At 42.9% G+C, this 18,993-nt stretch overlaps 1 protein-coding gene across 1 annotated transcript in view; it reads right to left on the bottom strand.

Moving 5' to 3' along the window:
- LOC106572374 (metalloprotease TIKI1) overlaps window positions 1-13,237 on the bottom strand; it is a 172,259-nt gene extending 159,022 nt beyond the window's left edge. The window contains exons 1-2 of the mRNA XM_045712108.1: window positions 12,382-13,237; window positions 8,317-8,877 (exon numbers count right to left, since the gene is read on the bottom strand). Of these exons, the coding sequence (XP_045568064.1) occupies window positions 8,317-8,877; window positions 12,382-12,489 (669 nt within the window). The 5' untranslated portion in view covers window positions 12,490-13,237. The remainder of the gene's footprint in view (window positions 1-8,316; window positions 8,878-12,381) is intronic.
- Window positions 13,238-18,993: the final 5,756 nt, after the last annotated feature.

The following is an 18,993-nucleotide window of genomic DNA, read 5'->3' on the forward strand; positions in this document are numbered from 1 at the left end:
CCACATCGCCAAAATGGGGAACTCTGTTCACAATGTTGATATCAGCAAACTGCTCGACCACACGACACCATACACGTGGTCTGTGGTTGTGAGGCCGGTTGGGCCTACAATAAATTATCTGACAACAGCTCTGGTGGACATACCTGTAGTCAGCATGCCAATTACGCGCTCCCTCAAAACTTGAGACATCTGTTGCCACGTCCTGACCAGTATAAGGGTTATTTGTTATTGTAGTTTGGTCAGGACGTGGCAGAGGGTATTTGTTTTATGTGGTTCGGGGTGGTGGTTTTTGTAGTTGGGTGTTTGATTTATTATTTCCGGGTTTATGTTCTATGTTTGTATTTCTATGTGGTCTCGAGTCTTTTGTATTTCTATGTCTAGTTTATTGGGGTTGGACTCTCAATTGGAGACAGGTATTTTCTAGTTGCCTCTGATTGAGAGTCCTATATATGGGTATGTGTTTGGTTAAGTGTTTGTGGGAGATTGTTCTTGGATTGCTGTGTTGCCTTCAAGACTGTTATTGTGTCGTTCATAGTTTTGTTATTTTTGTATACGTGTTTGTTTGGTTTTTTCCTTCTTTTCCCGGCAATAAAGAAGATGAGTATACATGTCCCTGCTTTGTTTTGGTCCTCTCCTTACGACAACCATGACATATGTGGCATTGTGTTGTTTGACAAAATTGCACATTTTAGAGTGTCCTTTTATTGTCCCCAGCACAAGGTGCACCTGTGTAATGATCATGCCGTTTAATCAGCTTCTTGATATGCCAAACCTGTCAGGTGGATGGATTATCTTGGCAAAGGAGAAATGCTCACTAACAGAGGTGTAAACAAATTTGTGCACAACATTTGTGCAAAATAAGATTTTTGTGCGTACGGAACATTTCTGGGATCTTTTATTTCAGCTCATGAAACATGGGACCAACACTTTATATGTTGCGTTTATATTCATGTTCAGTATATATTATTAATTAATACTGACTAAGACGTGCTGAAGTTAAACCTTATTGACAAGATATTCGTAGAGGTTATAACTTAAAATTGACAGGTTCATGATTTTTTTAAAAGCAACATCAAAACATTTTTATCTAATTAAATCATGGTGATGTCACAGGCAGCTCAGAATGCCATTAACCAAGAGGTTCTGAGTTCAAATCCCAGGTGATGAATATCAATTACTGTATAAATAAACATGTACAATGACAATGTGTGTGAAATATGTACGTTGAAAACATTGTTTGTTAAAAGCAGTGTGTGTAACTAGTTCCACATCCTTCTCTAGGTAAAATGGCCAAATTATAATTTGTAGTTAAATGAACATATGAGAGAAGTTGAGCAAACACATCTTTTTAAGTTGACTGATATTTGGGCCAACTATTTACAGTACCAGTCAAAAGTTTGTTCACACCTACTCATTCATGGGATTTTTTTTTATTTTATTTTTTTTACTATTTTCTACATTGTATAATAATATTTAAAACATCAAAACTATGAAATAACACATATGGAATCATGTAGTAACCAAAAAAAGTGTTAAACAAATCAACATATATTTTATATTTGAGATTCTTCAAAGTATTTGCCCTTTGCCTTGATAACAGCTTTGCACACTCTTGGCATGGTGTTAAACTGGGACAAGCTATTCAATCCTGGTGTTAAACAGAGACAAGCTATTAAATCCTCAACAAGCTTTACAACCCCGGAAAGGCCCAGGGTAGTATAGGGAAAAGGAAATGGGATATGGAAAGTCCCAGGGTAGTATAGGGAAGAGGAGATGGGATATGGAAAGTCCCAGGGTAGTATAGGGAAGAGGAGATGGGATATGTTTTCCAAAAGCTATTTAACTCTGGAACAAAAAAGGTCTTGTTGGAAACAGGTGACAATCTGATCACCTTCCAGTTGAGCGTCCTGTCCAGAGTGGGTACATCAAGCTGTCTCAAGCTACTGAAACGGGAGATAGCCTCTCTCCTGCCCCTACGGGCCATTCCGGCTCGGACAAGGCTCGCTTACTTTTCAGTTAACTGAACAAATGACACCAAGAGACAAAAATGAAAGCCTCTTTCTAACAAAAGCCGTAAATTGGGGGAATTAAAACTGTGACTGAATGAAAATACTACATCCTTTCACATAGTGTCTCCGACATCTCTATGACATCAGATATACAACGCCTAACGTTTCTGTTTTGTAAACCTGTTTAAACGACACCAAGAGACACAAATAGATCCTCTTCGGACTACTATGACAATAGCACCATACATTTAGAGAATTAGAACTGGTAACTTTTGAAATTATAACTTTTCTATGGTCTTACTGACATCCACACAATCTCTCTGACAGACAGACAGACAGACAGACAGACAGACAGACAGACAGACAGACAGACAGACAGACAGACAGACAGAGGAATGTGGATGAATGTAATATCTGTCTGTTTGGTAAACAAGAGAAAAGAAACTAAGCACCTTAGTGTGAAATATACCTGGTGCTGAGAGGGAGTAGTGAAGGCATGAAGAGAAGCCAACCACTGTGTCCCAAATGGCACCCTATTCCCTATGTGCACCCTATTCCCTATGTAGTGCACTCCTTTTGTCCAGAGCTCTAAGAATAGGATATAGGAATAGGCTGACATTTCAGACACAACCTAAATCAAATCAAATATCTCTGTTCCATTCTTTAGATGACACATCGCTGTTCTATTCTTTAGATGAAACATCGCTGTTCTATTCTTTAGTTGAAACATCGCTGTTCCATTCTTTAGTTGAAACATCGCTGTTCCATTCTTTAGTTGAAACATCGCTGTTCTATTCTTTAGTTGAAACATCGCTGTTCCATTCTTTAGATGAAACATTGCTGTTCCATTCTTTAGATGACACATCGCTGTTCCATTCTTTAGTTGAAACATCGCTGTTCCATTCTTTAGTTGAAACATCGCTGTTCTATTCTTTAGATGAAACATCGCTGTTCTATTCTTTAGTTGAAACATCGCTGTTCCATTCTTTAGTTGAAACATCGCTGTTCCATTCTTTAGTTGAAACATTGCTGTTCTATTCTTTAGTTGAAACATCGCTGTTCCATTCTTTAGTTGAAACATCGCTGTTCCATTCTTTAGTTGAAACATTGCTGTTCCATTCTTTAGATGAAACATCGCTGTTCCATTCTTTAGATGAAACATCACTCATTAGAGAATCTAATCTGATTACCAACCAGTTCAAATAGATGGTCTGCTGTGGGCAAACTCAGCAAATCAACGGCAGCTCGCCCAAATAGAGGCCAAGCAGAGTGGAAAAGAAGGACATCCATTGTATTCACATGGGCTCATCCTTTCATAGGATGCATCCCAAATGGCACCCTATTCTCTTTGTAGAGCCTTACTTTCCCTATGGCCCTGGTCAAAAGCAGTGCACTATGTAGGGTATAACTTGGGACTCGACCATTGAGAGAGAGAGAGAGAACCATTTACATAATCATAACACTACCAAACTATTTTGATTGGTTTTGAGGCCACCATTTATGACAGGGCCATCTTGTAGCGCTACTAAAACAAGTGTATTTGGCGCCACAGACGCCTCAAGTTTAGAGGTAGTGTGCAATTGACATGCTGACTGCAGGAATGTCCAGCAGAGCTGTTTCCAGAGAATTGAATGTCCATTTCTCTACCATAAGCCACCTCCAACATCTTTTTAGAGAATTCTACAGCACGTGCAACCGGCCTCACAAACACAGACCACGTGTAACCACGCAAGCCCAGGACCTCCACATCCGGCTTCTTCACCTGCGGGATCGTCTGAGACCAGCCATCCCGGACAGCGATTAAAACTGTTGGTTTGCACACCCTAAGAATATCTGCACAAACTGTCAGAAACCGTCTCAGGGAAGCTCATCAGCGTGCTCGTCGTCCTCACCAGGGTCTTGACCTGACTGCAGTTTGGCATAGTAACAGACTTGAGTGGGCAAATGCTCACCTTCGATTGCCACTGGCTCTTCACAAATGAATCCGGGTTTCAGCTGTACCAGGCAGATGGTGTTCTGTGGATGAGCGGTTTGCTGATGTTAACGTTGTGAACAGAGTGGTGGAGGTGGGGTTATGGTATGGGGACAGGCATAAGCTACGGACAACGAACACAATTGCATTTTATCGATGGTAATTTGAACGCACAGAGATACCGTGATGAGATCCTGAGGCCCATTGCCGTGCCATTCATCCACCGCCATCACCTCATGTTTCAGCATGATAACGCACGGCCCCATGTGGCATGGACCAATATCCAGCAACTTCGCACAGCCATTGAAGAGGAGTGGGACAACATTCCACAGGCCACAATCAACAGCCTGATCAACTCTACGTGAAGGAGATGTGTCACGCTGCTTGAGGTAAATGGTGGTCACACCAGATACTGACTGGTTTTCTGATCCACTCCACTACCTTTTCTTTAAGGTATCTGACCAACAGATGCATAATCTGTATTCCCAGTCATGTGAATTCACTGATTTCCTTATATGAACTGTAACTCAATTAAATCCTTGAAATTGTTGCATGTTCCGTTTATATTTTTGTTCAGTGCAAGTTAAAATCACTAGCGCTATTGAAAAGCTCCACGCTTGGTTTAATAAGGTGGTAAAGTATGTTTAGCTTGGTCATAGAAATAATTATCTCATATCTGAAACACTGATGGGAATGAAGCAGAAAGAGAGAGAGAGAGAGACAACCCATATTTATGTTTATTTATTTTCCCTTTTGTACTATTTACACATCGTTACAACACTGTATATGGCCATAATATGACATCTGAAATGACTCTATTCCTTTGGAACTTCTGTGAGTGTAATGTTTACTGTACATTTTATATTGTTTATTTCACTTTTGTTTATTATCTATTTCACTTGCTTTGACAATGTAAACATATGTTTCCCATGACAATAAAGCCCCTTAAATTGAGGGAGAGGGGGAGAGAGAGAGACAGAGAGAGAGACAGAGAGAGAGACAGAGAGAGAGACAGAGAGAGAGACACAGACAGACAGACAGACAGACAGACAGACAGACAGACAGACAGACAGACAGACAGACAGACAGACAGACAGACAGACAGACAGACAGACAGACAGACAGACAGACAGACAGACAGACAGACAGACAGACAGACAGACAGACAGACAGACAGACAGAGAGAGAGCGAGCGAGACAGAGAGAGAGAGGGATAGAGAGAGCGAGCGAGCCAGAGACAGAGCGAGCGAGACAGAAAGAAAGAGAGAGAATTCTTCACATCTGTATAAACCAAGTTTATAACACTGTAGACAGGGTTATATCTGTATAAGGTTATAACACTATAGACAGGGTTATATCTGTATGAGGTTATAACACTGTAGACAGGGTTATATCTGTATAAGGTTATAACACTGTAGACAGGGTTATATCTGTTTGAGGTTGTAACACTATAGACAGGGTTATATCTGTATGAGGTTATAACACTGTAGACAGGGTTATATCTGTTTGAGGTTGTAACACTATAGACAGGGTTATATCTGTATGAGGTTATAACACTATAGACAGGGTTATATCTGTATGAGGTTATAACACTGTAGACAGGGTTATATCTGTATAAGGTTATAACACTATAGACAGGGTTATATCTGTATAAGGTTATAACACTGTAGACAGGGTTATATCTGTATGAGGTTATAACACTGTAGACAGGGTTATATCTGTATGAGGTTATAACACTATAGACAGGGTTATATCTGTATGAGGTTATAACACTATAGACAGGGTTATATCTGTATGAGGTTATAACACTGTAGACAGGGTTATATCTGTATAAGGTTATAACACTATAGACAGGGTTATATCTGTATGAGGTTATAACACTGTAGACAGGGTTATATCTGTATGAGGTTATAACACTGTAGACAGGGTTATATCTGTTTGAGGTTGTAACACTATAGACAGGGTTATATCTGTATGAGGTTATAAGACTATAGACAGGGTTATATCTGTATGAGGTTATAACACTGTAGACAGGGTTATATCTGTATGAGGTTATAACACTATAGACAGGGTTATATCTGTATGAGGTTATAACACTGTAGACAGGGTTATATCTGTATGAGGTTATAACACTATAGACAGGGTTATATCTGTATGAGGTTATAACACTATAGACAGGGTTATATCTGTATAAGGTTATAACACTGTAGACAGGGTTATATCTGTATAAGGTTATAACACTGTAGACAGGGTTATATCTGTATAAGGTTATAACACTGTAGACAGGGTTATATCTGTATGAGGTTATAACACTGTAGACAGGGTTATATCTGTATAAGGTTATAACACTGTAGACAGGGTTATATCTGTATAAGGTTATAACACTATAGACAGGGTTATATCTGTATAAGGTTATAACACTATAGACAGGGTTATATCTGTATAAGGTTATAACACTGTAGACAGGGTTATATCTGTATAAGGTTATATCAGTATAAGGTTATAACACTGTAGATTGTGTTTTTACATTCATTTTTATTTCTATTGGTTTTTCAATTTCTTTTATTGAAATTCAGTTTAGTTTCAGTTAATTTTCAGACCTGATTTGCTCATTTTTATTCAGTTATAATTGTATAAAGACATTTATATTTTGTTTTTAATAGAATTTTGTTTAGATTTTTAGTGATAGTGACAAAAAGCATGCCAGGGAGGCTAGGAAACAGTTGTGTTGTATAGTGGGGGTTTAGGTGATAGGCCAGTGATAGCTCAGATCACAGCCTAGGTTAGGTTTCAATTATAAAGTCAATCTCAATATGACTTAGGTTTAAATGGAATAGCACTGAGACTGGTGCAACAAATATGTTGGAAGAAAACTCTCTGTCACCCATGTTTACACCACTGAGGAGCACCAATCCAAAGCTTTTTAACGTGGAAGAAGAATCAAGTTAGCTACCTAGCCAATTTTCCCCTGTTAGCTAGTGATAGTGAAAGGGGGATACCTCCACTCTAACCACTAGGCTACCTGCCGCCCCTCCACTCTAACCACTAGGCTACCTGCCGCCCCTCCACTCTAACCACTAGGCTACCTGCCGCCCCTCCACTCTAACCACTAGGCTACCTGCCGCCCCTCCACTCTAACCACTAGGCTACCTGCCGCCCCTCCACTCTAACCACTAGGCTACCTGCCGCCCCTCCACTCTAACCACTAGGCTACCTGCCGCCCCTCCACTCTAACCACTAGGCTACCTGCCGCCCCTCCACTCTTACCACTAGGCTACCTGCCGCCCCTCCACTCTTACCACTAGGCTACCTGCCGCCCCTCCACTCTAACCACTAGGCTACCTGCCGCCCCTCCACTCTAACCACTAGGCTACCTGCCGCCCCTCCACTCTTACCACTAGGCTACCTGCCGCCCCTCCACTCTTACCACTAGGCTACCTGCCGCCCCTCCACTCTTACCACTAGGCTACCTGCCGCCCCTCCACTCTAACCACTAGGCTACCTGCCGTCCCTCCACTCTAACCACTAGGCTACCTGCCGCCCCTCCACTCTAACCACTAGGCTACCTGCCGCCCCTCCACTCTTACCACTAGGCTACCTGCCGCCCCTCCACTCTAACCACTAGGCTACCTGCCGCCCCTCCACTCTTACCACTAGGCTACCTGCCGCCCCTCCACTCTAACCACTAGGCTACCTGCCGCCCCTCCACTCTTACCACTAGGCTACCTGCCGCCCCTCCACTCTTACCACTAGGCTACCTGCCGCCCCTCCACTCTAACCACTAGGCTACCTGCCGCCCCTCCACTCTACCCACTAGGCTACCTGCCGCCCCTCCACTCTAACCACTAGGCTACCTGCCGCCCCTCCACTCTAACCACTAGGCTACCTGCCGCCCCTCCACTCTTACCACTAGGCTACCTGCCGCCCCTCCACTCTAACCACTAGGCTACCTGCCGCCCCTCCACTCTAACCACTAGGCTACCTGCCTCCCCTCCACTCTAACCACTAGGCTACCTGCCGCCCCTCCAGCCCCTCCACTCTAACCACTAGGCTACCTGCCGCCCCTCCACTCTAACCACTAAGCTACCTGCCGCCCCTCCACTCTAACCACTAGGCTACCTGCCGCCCCTCCACTCTTACCACTAGGCTACCTGCCGCCCCCCCTTGATGATAGGTCTATTTGAAACATCACCATCTCCTGGCAGGATTTATTTAGCCGGCAGATTCAGTAGCTTGAAAACCCTCCAACATATAGGGATTTACAAGAGGGTCCTGGTCAAAAGTAGAGCCGCACTATATAAGAAATAAGGTTCACTTTCAGACGGACCCACTCACCTGAGAGAAGTTCAGTCCATTGAGTGGGTGACACTGCTCCTCCACCTTCTCAACGGCTCCTGTCCTCTTCCTCATCCTCTCTGCCTCCTGAGCCAGGTACAGATCCAACACCGGGACACCCCTCGTCTTGATGTCCGCCTCCGTCAACGAGTTCACCATCAACATCACCCAAACAGGCCTCTTCCTCTCCCAGTTCCCAGCTATTGCATTAAACAGGTAGTCAGCGTAGAGTCCTTTACCCCTCTGGTCAGGAGTCATCCACGACGGCATCATGAGCTTGACGTACTCCAAGTGCCTCTTGAGGCGTCCGTAGATGTCCCTGGGTAGAACATCCTGTAGGGTTCCCCCCTGGGGGAGGAGCTGGCAGCTGGTCAGGGCTGAGATGGTGTAGGGATCGGTCAAGTCCAGCTCCAAGTAAACCATGTTGCTCTCCTGGAAAGCCTTCTTGGAGTTCTCTGGGATAAAGTCCCAGACGCGCGTGTAAGGGACGTGGATCGTGCCGTAGAAGTAGGACGGAGGGTTACGTTTGATGGTCCACAGGAAAGAGTTCAGATCACTTTGCTGCCGACGGTGAAAGAAGAAGAAAAAGAAACATGAGTGAATTAGTGTTATTATTACCAGGCTATACTACCCCATTAGTGTTATTATTACCAGGCTATACTACCACATTAGTGTTATTATTACCAGGCTATACTACCCCATTAGTGTTATTATTACCAGGCTATACTACCCCATTAGTGTTATTATTAGCAGGCTATACTACCCCATTAGTGTTATTATTAGCAGGCTATACTACCCCATTAGTGTTATTATTACCAGGCTATACTACCCCATTAGTGTTATTATTACCAGGCTATACTACCCCATTAGTGTTATTATTACCAGGCTATACTACCCCATTAGTGTTATTATTACCAGGCTATACTACCACATTAGTGTTATTATTACCAGGCTATACTACCCCATTAGTGTTATTATTACCAGGCTATACTACCCCATTAGTGTTATTATTACCAGGCTATACTACCCCATTAGTGTTATTATTACCAGGCTATACTACCCCATTAGTGTTATTATTACCAGGCTATACTACCCCATTAGTGTTATTATTACCAGGCTATACTACCACATTAGTGTTATTATTACCAGGCTATACTACCCCATTAGTGTTATTATTACCAGGCTATACTACCACATTAGTGTTATTATTACCAGGCTATACTACCACATTAGTGTTATTATTACCAGGCTATACTACCCCATTAGTGTTATTATTACCAGGCTATACTACCCCATTAGTGTTATTATTACCAGGCTATACTACCCCATTAGTGTTATTATTACCAGGCTATACTACCCCATTAGTGTTATTATTACCAGGCTATACTACCCCATTAGTGTTATTATTACCAGGCTATACTACCCCATTAGTGTTATTATTACCAGGCTATACTACCCCATTAGTGTTATTATTACCAGGCTATACTACCCCATTAGTGTTATTATTACCAGGCTATACTACCCCATTAGTGTTATTATTACCAGGCTATACTACCCCATTAGTGTTATTATTACCAGGCTATACTACCACATTAGTGTTATTATTACCAGGCTATACTACCACATTAGTGTTATTATTACCAGGCTATACTACCCCATTAGTGTTATTATTACCAGGCTATACTACCCCATTAGTGTTATTATTACCAGGCTATACTACCCCATTAGTGTTATTATTACCAGGCTATACTACCCCATTAGTGTTATTATTACCAGGCTATACTACCCCATTAGTGTTATTATTACCAGGCTATACTACCACATTAGTAGTGTTATTATTACCAGGCTATACTACCACATTAGTAGTGTTATTATTACCAGGCTATACTACCACATGTAGTGTTATTATTACCAGGCTATACTACCACATTAGTGTTATTATTACCAGGCTATACTACCACATTAGTGTTATTATTACCAGGCTATACTACCCCATTAGTGTTATTATTACCAGGCTATACTACCCCATTAGTGTTATTATTACCAGGCTATACTACCCCATTAGTGTTATTATTACCAGGCTATACTACCCCATTAGTGTTATTATTACCAGGCTATACTACCCCATTAGTGTTATTATTACCAGGCTATACTACCCCATTAGTGTTATTATTACCAGGCTATACTACCACATTAGTGTTATTATTACCAGGCTATACTACCCCATTAGTGTTATTATTACCAGGCTATACTACCCCATTAGTGTTATTATTACCAGGCTATACTACCCCATTAGTGTTATTATTACCAGGCTATACTACCCCATTAGTGTTATTATTACCAGGCTATACTACCCCATTAGTGTTATTATTACCAGGCTATACTACCCCATTAGTGTTATTATTACCAGGCTATACTACCCCATTAGTGTTATTATTACCAGGCTATACTACCACATTAGTAGGAGGACCTGAGCCCTAGGACCATGCCTCAGGACTACCTGGCATGATGACTCCTTGCTGTCCCCAGTCCACCTGGCCGTGCTGCTGCTCCAGTTTCAACTGTTCTGCCTGCGGCTATGGAACCCTGACCTGTTCACCGGACGTGCTACCTGTCCCAGACCTGCTGTCCCAGACCTGCTGGAACCCTGACCTGTTCACCGGACGTACTACCTGTCCCAGACCTGCTGTCCCAGACCTGCTGGAACCCTGACCTGTTCACCGGGTGTGCTACCTGTCACAGACCTGCTGTTTTCAACTCTCTAGAGACAGCAGGAGCGGTTGAGATACTCTCAATGATCGGCTATGAAAAGCCAACTGACATTTACTCTTGATGTGCTGACTTGTTGCACCCTCGACAACCAGTGTGATTATTATTATTTGACCATGCTGGTCATTTATGAACATTTGAACATCTTGGCCATGTTCTGTTATAATCTCCACCCGGCACAGCCAGAAGAGGACTGGCCACCCCTCATAGCCTGGTTCCTCTCTAGGTTTCTTCCTAGGTTCTGGCCTTTCTAGGGAGTTTTTCCTAGCCACCGTGCTTCTACATCTGCATTGCTTGCTGTTTGGGGGTTTAGGCTGGGTTTCTGTACAGCACTTTGAGATATCAGCTGATGTAAGAAGGGCTATATAAATACATTTGATTTGATTTGATTATTACGGCCTATACTACCACATTAGTGTTATTATTACCAGGCTATAAAACCCCATTAGTGTTATTATTACCAGGCTATAAAACCCCATTAGTGTTATTATTACCAGGCTATAAAACCACATTAGTGTTTTTATTACCAGGCTATAAAACCCCATTAGTGTTATTATTACCAGGCTATAAAACCACATTAGTGTTTTTATTACCAGGCTATAAAACCACAATTAGTATTATTACCAGGCTATAAAACCCCATTAGTGTTATTATTACCAGGCTATAAAACCAAATTAGCGTTTTTTGGTCAACCCAAAACCTGATCATATAAAGTAATTTATGTGAACAATGGCCTTATGGCTGGCTGTGTGTGTGTGATGTCATTCATCCAACTATGTCACTAAAGTTAAACTGGACAAACGAAGCATTTTACTAGGTAACCCTTCTAGAACAGACTTACTAATAACCACAAACTAATAAAAGTTCTTATCCATTGCAAACAGACAGCGGGAACAGGGTGAAATTTAAATTGACTGAGACTGTTGATTCTAAATGTGGTTGGCTATTTGATTCTCGATAATAGACTGATCATGTCTGATTTACAGGTACACTGGACTAACACAATACACATCTGATATGAACTGCGCTCTCAGAGGAAATGGAAACTTTACAGGTTGAATGAATGAATGAATGAACTAGCCTAAAAAAGAAAAAAAACTTTTTACAAATAAAAAAAGTGACTGGAAGAAGAATCATATCACATAATTTATAGGCTGAAACTGGACAGCGGACATTCAAATAGACCTACTCAAATCCCGGTTGATTTAAATACTGTTTCAATGTATAGAAAAGGGGTAAGACTAATTAGATATAAGACTAATTATATTAGAGAGAACGTGATATGAGGGCACTTACTTTCTTATTGAGCTCGCAGTTAGAGGACTCCCGGAGGCTCCATTGGTCGGTTCCTTTCACCAGCAGTATTAGGAACGCTTGAATAAATGTGACCCAAGTGACCAGCATCGTAACTCCAAACGTGCACGCTATTTTCACGTGTCGCAAGATGAAGCTACCCCAAAAAAAACAACTCGCTCCGGGGAAATGGACTAAATTAATTTCCCAATTTTAGTTCCATGGAAATAATAAGTCAAACACACCGACATATAGAATATCTACCTTTCTGCCGCCGGAAGAACTCATGTTTGAGTGAAATTGCTTTCAATAGTTAACTTGAGTGTTGTTGTGTTTTTTACCCTCCTGGGAAAGCATTGACGTTATTTGGTGGCTATGTCGTCACGCTGTTTGCCTCATATCTGATAATAAAGGTGCATGACACGCGAGGGAAGCCGATAGTAGACTAGCCCTCAATAAGATCAATCAAATCTATATTTCCCGTTTTCTATAGCCCACTCACTCAGAGAAGCGAACAGACTGTGCACGATGAGTAACAGGTTATGTTCTGGACTAAAAACGACGTGCGCCGCGGGTTCCGAAATGAGCGGTGGATTTCATTCCTCCCTCGCTGCGATGTTGTTATTCTGCTCTACTTTCCAAACACAGGCCCGCAGATATAAATGAGTGTACAAGTGCCGTTCGCAACACTTTATTTTAGAATCCGGTTGTCCAACTCCAAAGCGGAATCAACCGTCCGCGAATCGTCTGAAGAAACGGGAGAAAACGTTCTTTACCGTGTCGTCTGTGTTTCCATAACTCCAGACTCTCCTCGTTACTCCCTCACAGTGTTGCTGGAGTGTGAGCATCTCTGTCAGGCTCAGGCATGGGGCATACCTACCCTCCTGCCTCCCCCCTCCCTCCTTACACACTCATGCTGTGCAATCTGATTGAACGACTCTCTCTCCGCAGGTCGCGGCGGGATATATAAGGAGCACACGCATTCACTTCAAATGTACAAACCGAGTCCGGTTGTTCTGTTCCTCCGGGCTTTTATCAAGGGGGCTTTCAAGGCATACTGGACAGGGTTGTAGGGTAGTTGTCCAGGGATCACTCTCTCATCCCCCAACAGTAGGCGAGCTACATTCATAGTGGGACAAGTGATTTCACACCCAGGAATAGAATAAAACAAGTAAACGAGTACAACGTATTTAGGTGACTGAAAATCAATACAGTTTTATTTTTCTTATAATTCCATATGTTTCACCTTTATTTAACCAGGAAGCCTAGTCCTAATTTATCAAATAGCAAATATTTATTATTACCATTATTATGGTAAATCACTGACTCCTTTATTGAGTGGGATAGAGATAACGGGCTGTATTGACTATTGAGGAGGGCAAGCGGGGTTGTTTGGATTACCTTGTAGTTCCACAACGTCCTGCTAATGTCCTACCTGCTAAACCACCGCGACATTACCACCAGAATAAACCCGCCGATGCCAACACCGCTGTTCTCAGAACATCCTGTCGCAATTATAACTCTCACAGCACACAGTTAAACAGCCTATACGTTGATGTAACGAGTAAAGAGACAGACGTCTATGTAAATTAAAAGATTGTTTTTACTGAAAGACAGTTGGTTTGTTGGTAAATAAATCTCATGGTTACACAATAAAATCAACAGTACTATAAATTGTCTGGCGACGAGCGATAGCCACTGTAAAATGGTCCTCGGGTTTATAATGTCCTTCATGTCAATGGGAATTTATCAGACACATTTTCATTGATTTATTTTAAACATGTTTATTATGAAAGTGTATAAAACTATATACACAATGAACAAAAATGTAAACGCAACATTTAAAGTGTTGTTCCCATGTTCCATGTCCTGAAATACAAAATTCCAGAAATGTTCCATACACACAAAAAGCTTATTTCTCTCACAATCTTTTTTACATCCCTGTTAGTGAGCATTTCTCCTTTGCATTTCTCCTTTAGCCAAGATAATCCATCCACTTGACAAGTGTAGCATATCAAGAAGCTGATTAAACAGCATGATCATTACACAGGTGCACCTTGTGCTATTATGCCGTTTTGTCACACAACACAATGACACAGATGAGGGAGCATACAACTGGCATGCTGACTGCAGGGATGTCCACCACAGTTGTTGCCAGATAATTTAATGTTCATTTCTCTACTATAAGCCGCCTCCAACATCGTTTTAGAGAATTTGGCGGTAAGTCCAACCGGGCTCACAACCGCAGACCACGTGTAACCACGACAGCCCAGGACCTCCACATCCGGCTTCTTCACCTGCGGGATCGTCTGAGGGGGGCCTATGACCTCCAAGGCCCATTCTGAATGGAATTTAAATGGAATTGACCCCAAGCCTGACTAAAAGCCTAAATGATGTGGGATATAATAGCTCGTTCTCCCTGATCGTCACACGTAGAATGGGTAGCAGCACCCTCTAGTGGCTGAACACAGTCCCTGAAAGAGATTCCCTTTCTTCCTATTTCATTTTACATCTGGAAACATGTCCTAAAATAAAGGTTGTTTTGTGCCAAGGTAGATATGATCATTTTATCATTTTTATTTATTGGCCCGTCCACCACCCCCTCTTCGGAGGACAAAGGCTACCACTCAGCTGCTCTCAGCCAATCCCACCCCTCAACTACTCTCAGCCAATCCCACCCCTCAATTACTCTCAGCCAATCCCACCCCTCAGCTACTCTCAGCCTATCCCACCCCTCAGCTACTCTCAGCCTATCCCACCCCTCAGCTACTCTCAGCCAATCCAACCTATCTCCGTAGACCATTCCTTTTTTCTATTCCCATGTGCCGTATACACTGAGTGTACCAAACGTTATGTACACCTACTCTTTCCATGACACTTCATTAAATCCTCTTCGATCAATTGAGCCATGGATTGTGTATGTGTACCATTCAGAGGGTGAATGGGCAAGACAAAATATTTTAAGTGCCTTTGAACGGGGTATGGTAGTAGGTGACAGGTGCATCGGTTTGTGTCAAGAACTGCAACGCTGCTGGGTTTATCATGCTCAACAGTTTTCCGAGTGTAACAAGAATGGTCCACCACCCACAGGACATTCAGTCAACTCGACACAACTGTGGGAAGCATTGGAGTCAACATGGACCAGCATCCCTGTGGAACACTATTGACACCTTGTAGAGTCCATGCACTGACGCATTGAGGCTGTTCTGATTGTAAAATGGGGTGCAACTCAATATTAGTAAGGTGTTCTTAATGTTTTGTACAACCAGTGTAGCTACAGTACCAGTCAAATGTTTGGACACACCTACTCATTCAAGGATTTTTCTTTATTTTTACTATTTTCTACATTGTAGAATAATAGTGAAGTCATCAAAACTATGAAATAACACATATGGAATCATGTCGTAACCAAAAAGTGTCAAAAAGCCACCCTTTGCCTTGATGTCTGTAACGCCCTGGCCATAGAGAGGGGTTTTTTGTTCTTTATTTTGGTTAGGCCAGGGTGTTACATTGGTTGGGCGTTCTATGTTCCTTTTTCTATGTTTTTGTATTTCTTTGTTTTGGGCCGTGTGTGGCTCCCAATCAGGCACAGCTGAAGCTCGTTGTTGCTGATTGGGAGTCACACATAAGGAGCATGTTTTTCCTTTGGGTTTTGTGGGTAATTGTTTCTGTTAGTGTTTGCACCTGACAGGACTGTTTTGGCTGTCAGTTTTCTTGTTTTTGTAAAGTGTTCACGTTGGGCTATTAAATTCTAATGATGAACACTAACTCCGCTGCACCTTGGTCTCTCTCTTCAGACAGCCCTTACAGAATTACCCACCACAAAAGGACCAAGCAGCGGAGGAAGGAGCAGCACCAGGAGAGCAGCATGATGGACTCATGGACGTGGGAACAAATCCTGGACGGAGAGGGACCATGGACTCAGGCTGGGGATTATCGCCTCCCGCAGTGGGAGATCGAGGCGGCGAGAGCGGAGAGGCGATGGTATGAGGAGAGAGAGCGCAACAGGCACGAGAGGCAGCCCCCCCCAAACATTTTTTGTGGGGGCACACGGGGAGTGTGGCGGAACCAGGAAGGAATTCTGGGCCAACTCCCCGTGCTTACGGCAGGCAGCGCAGTACTGGTCAGGCACCGTGTTATGCGGTAAAGCGTTGGTCTATTAAATTCTTATGATGAACACTAACTCCGCTGCACCTTGGTCTCTCTCTTCAGACAGCCCTTACAATGGCAGCTTTGCACACTCTTGGCATTCTCTCAACCAACTTCAACTGCAATACTTTTCCAACAATTTTGAAGGAGTTCCCACATATGCTGAGCACCTGTTGGCTGCTTTTCCTTCACTCTGCGGTCCAAGTCATCCCAAACCATCTCAATTGGGTTGAGGTCGGGTGATTGTGGAGGTAAGGTCATCTGATAAAGCACCCCATCACTCTCCTTCTTGGCCAAATAGCCCTTACACAGCCTGGAGGTGTGTTGGGTCATTGTCCTGTTGAAAAGCAAATGATAATCCCACTAAGCCCAAACCAGATGGGATGGTGTATCGCTGCAGAATGCTGTGGTAGCCATGCTGGTTAAGTGTGCCTTGAATTCTATATAAATCACCAACAGTGTCACCAGCAAAGCACCCCCCACACCATCACTCCTCCTCCTCCATGCTTCACGGTGGGAACCACACATGCGGAGATCATCCGTTCACCTAATATGCATCTCACAAAGACACGGTTGTCAGAACCAAAAATCTCAAATTTGGACTCATTAGACTGGTGGAAATCTGTCCTTTGGGTCTGATGTCCATTGCTCATGTTCCTTAAACCAAGTCTCTTCTTCAGCTGATGTTCTGATAGAGCTGCAATATCTGGATCCCTACAAATCAGCTGGGCTAAACAATCTGGACCCTCTCTTCCTAAAATTATCCGCCGCCATTGTTGCAACCCCTATTACTAGTCTGTTCAACCTCTCTTTCGTATCGTTCTGAGATTCCTAAAGATTGGAAAGCTGCCGCAGTCATCCCCCTCTTGAAAGGGGGAAACATTCTAGACCCAAACTGTTACAGACCTATAATCCATCCTGCCCTGCCTTTCTAAAATCTTCGAAAGCAAAGTGAACAAACAGATCACCGACCATTTCGAATCCCACCGTACCTTCTCCGCTGTGCAATCCAGTTTCCGAGCTGGTCACGGGTGCACCTCAGCCACGCTCAAGGTCCTGAACGATATCATAACTGCCATCGATAAAAGACAGTACTGTGCAGCCGTCTTCATCAACCTGGCCAAGTCTTTCGACTCTGTCAATCACCGTATTCTTATCAGCAGACTCAACAGCTGTAACGGTCGTCGTACATCATGGACCAAGGCGCAGATTTGAGTGCTCATCTTAACTTTAATAGAACACGTAACAAACAAAACAAGAAAACGATCGAACAAACAGTGTTGTAGGCTACACACACAGCAGTACAACAACAACTTCCCACCAAGGGACAGGTGAAACAAGGCTACCTAAGTATGACTCTCAATCAGCAACAACGATGTACAGCTGTTCCTGATTGAGAGCCATACCAGGCCAACACAAAGAAATACACAACATAGAAAACCATAGAAATACAAAAACAAGAACATTACCCAAAAACCCCGGAACACATAAATCAAACACCCCTCTTACATAAATACATATACCATTAAACCCCGAAACACATAAAACAAATACCCCCTGCCACGTCCTGACTAAACTACAATAAACAATAACCCCTTATACTGGTCAGGACGTGACAACAGCCTTGGTTTCTCTAATGACTGCCTCGCCTGGTTCACTAACTACTACTCAGATAGAGTTCAGTGTTTCAAATTGGAGGGCCTGTTGTCCGGACCTCTGGCAGTCTCTATGGGGGTGCCACAGGGTTCAAATCTCGGGCCGACTCTTTTCTCTGTATATATCAATGATGTCGCTCTTGCTGCGGGTGATTCTTTAATCCATCTCTACGCAGATGACACAATTCTGTATACATCTGGCCCTTCTTTGGACACTGTGTTAACAAACCTCCAAATGAGCTTCAATGCCGTACAACTCTCCTTCCGTGGCCTCCATTTAAGGGCCGTCGTCAGAATTAGACCAAGGTGCAGCGGAGGATGTGTTCATCATTAGAATTTTAATGAAAAGAGAACACTTTACAAAAATAAACAAAAACGACAGCCAAACAGTCCTGTCAGGAAAAACTCTAAACAGAAACAATCACCCACAAAAACCCAAAGGAAAACCAGGCTCCTTATGTGTGACTCCCAATCAGCAACAACGAACTACAGCTGTGCCTGATTGGGAGCCACACACGGCCCAAAACAAAGAAATACAAAAACATAGAAAAATGAACATAGAACGCCCACCCAATGTAACAACCTGGCCTAACCAAAATAAAGAACAAAACCCCCTCTCTATGGCCAGGGAGTTACACTCCAACTGCTCTTAAATGCTAGTAAAACGAAATGCATACTCTTCAACCGATCGCTGCCTGCACCTGCCCGCCCGACTAGCATCACTACTTTGGACGGTTCTGACTTAGAATATGTGGACAACTATAAATACCTAGGTGTCTGGCTAGACTATAAACTCTCCTTCCAGACTCAC

Source organism: Salmo salar, unplaced genomic scaffold (assembly GCF_905237065.1).
Source record: "Salmo salar unplaced genomic scaffold, Ssal_v3.1, whole genome shotgun sequence".
Classification (NCBI taxonomy): Eukaryota; Metazoa; Chordata; class Actinopteri; order Salmoniformes; family Salmonidae; genus Salmo; species Salmo salar.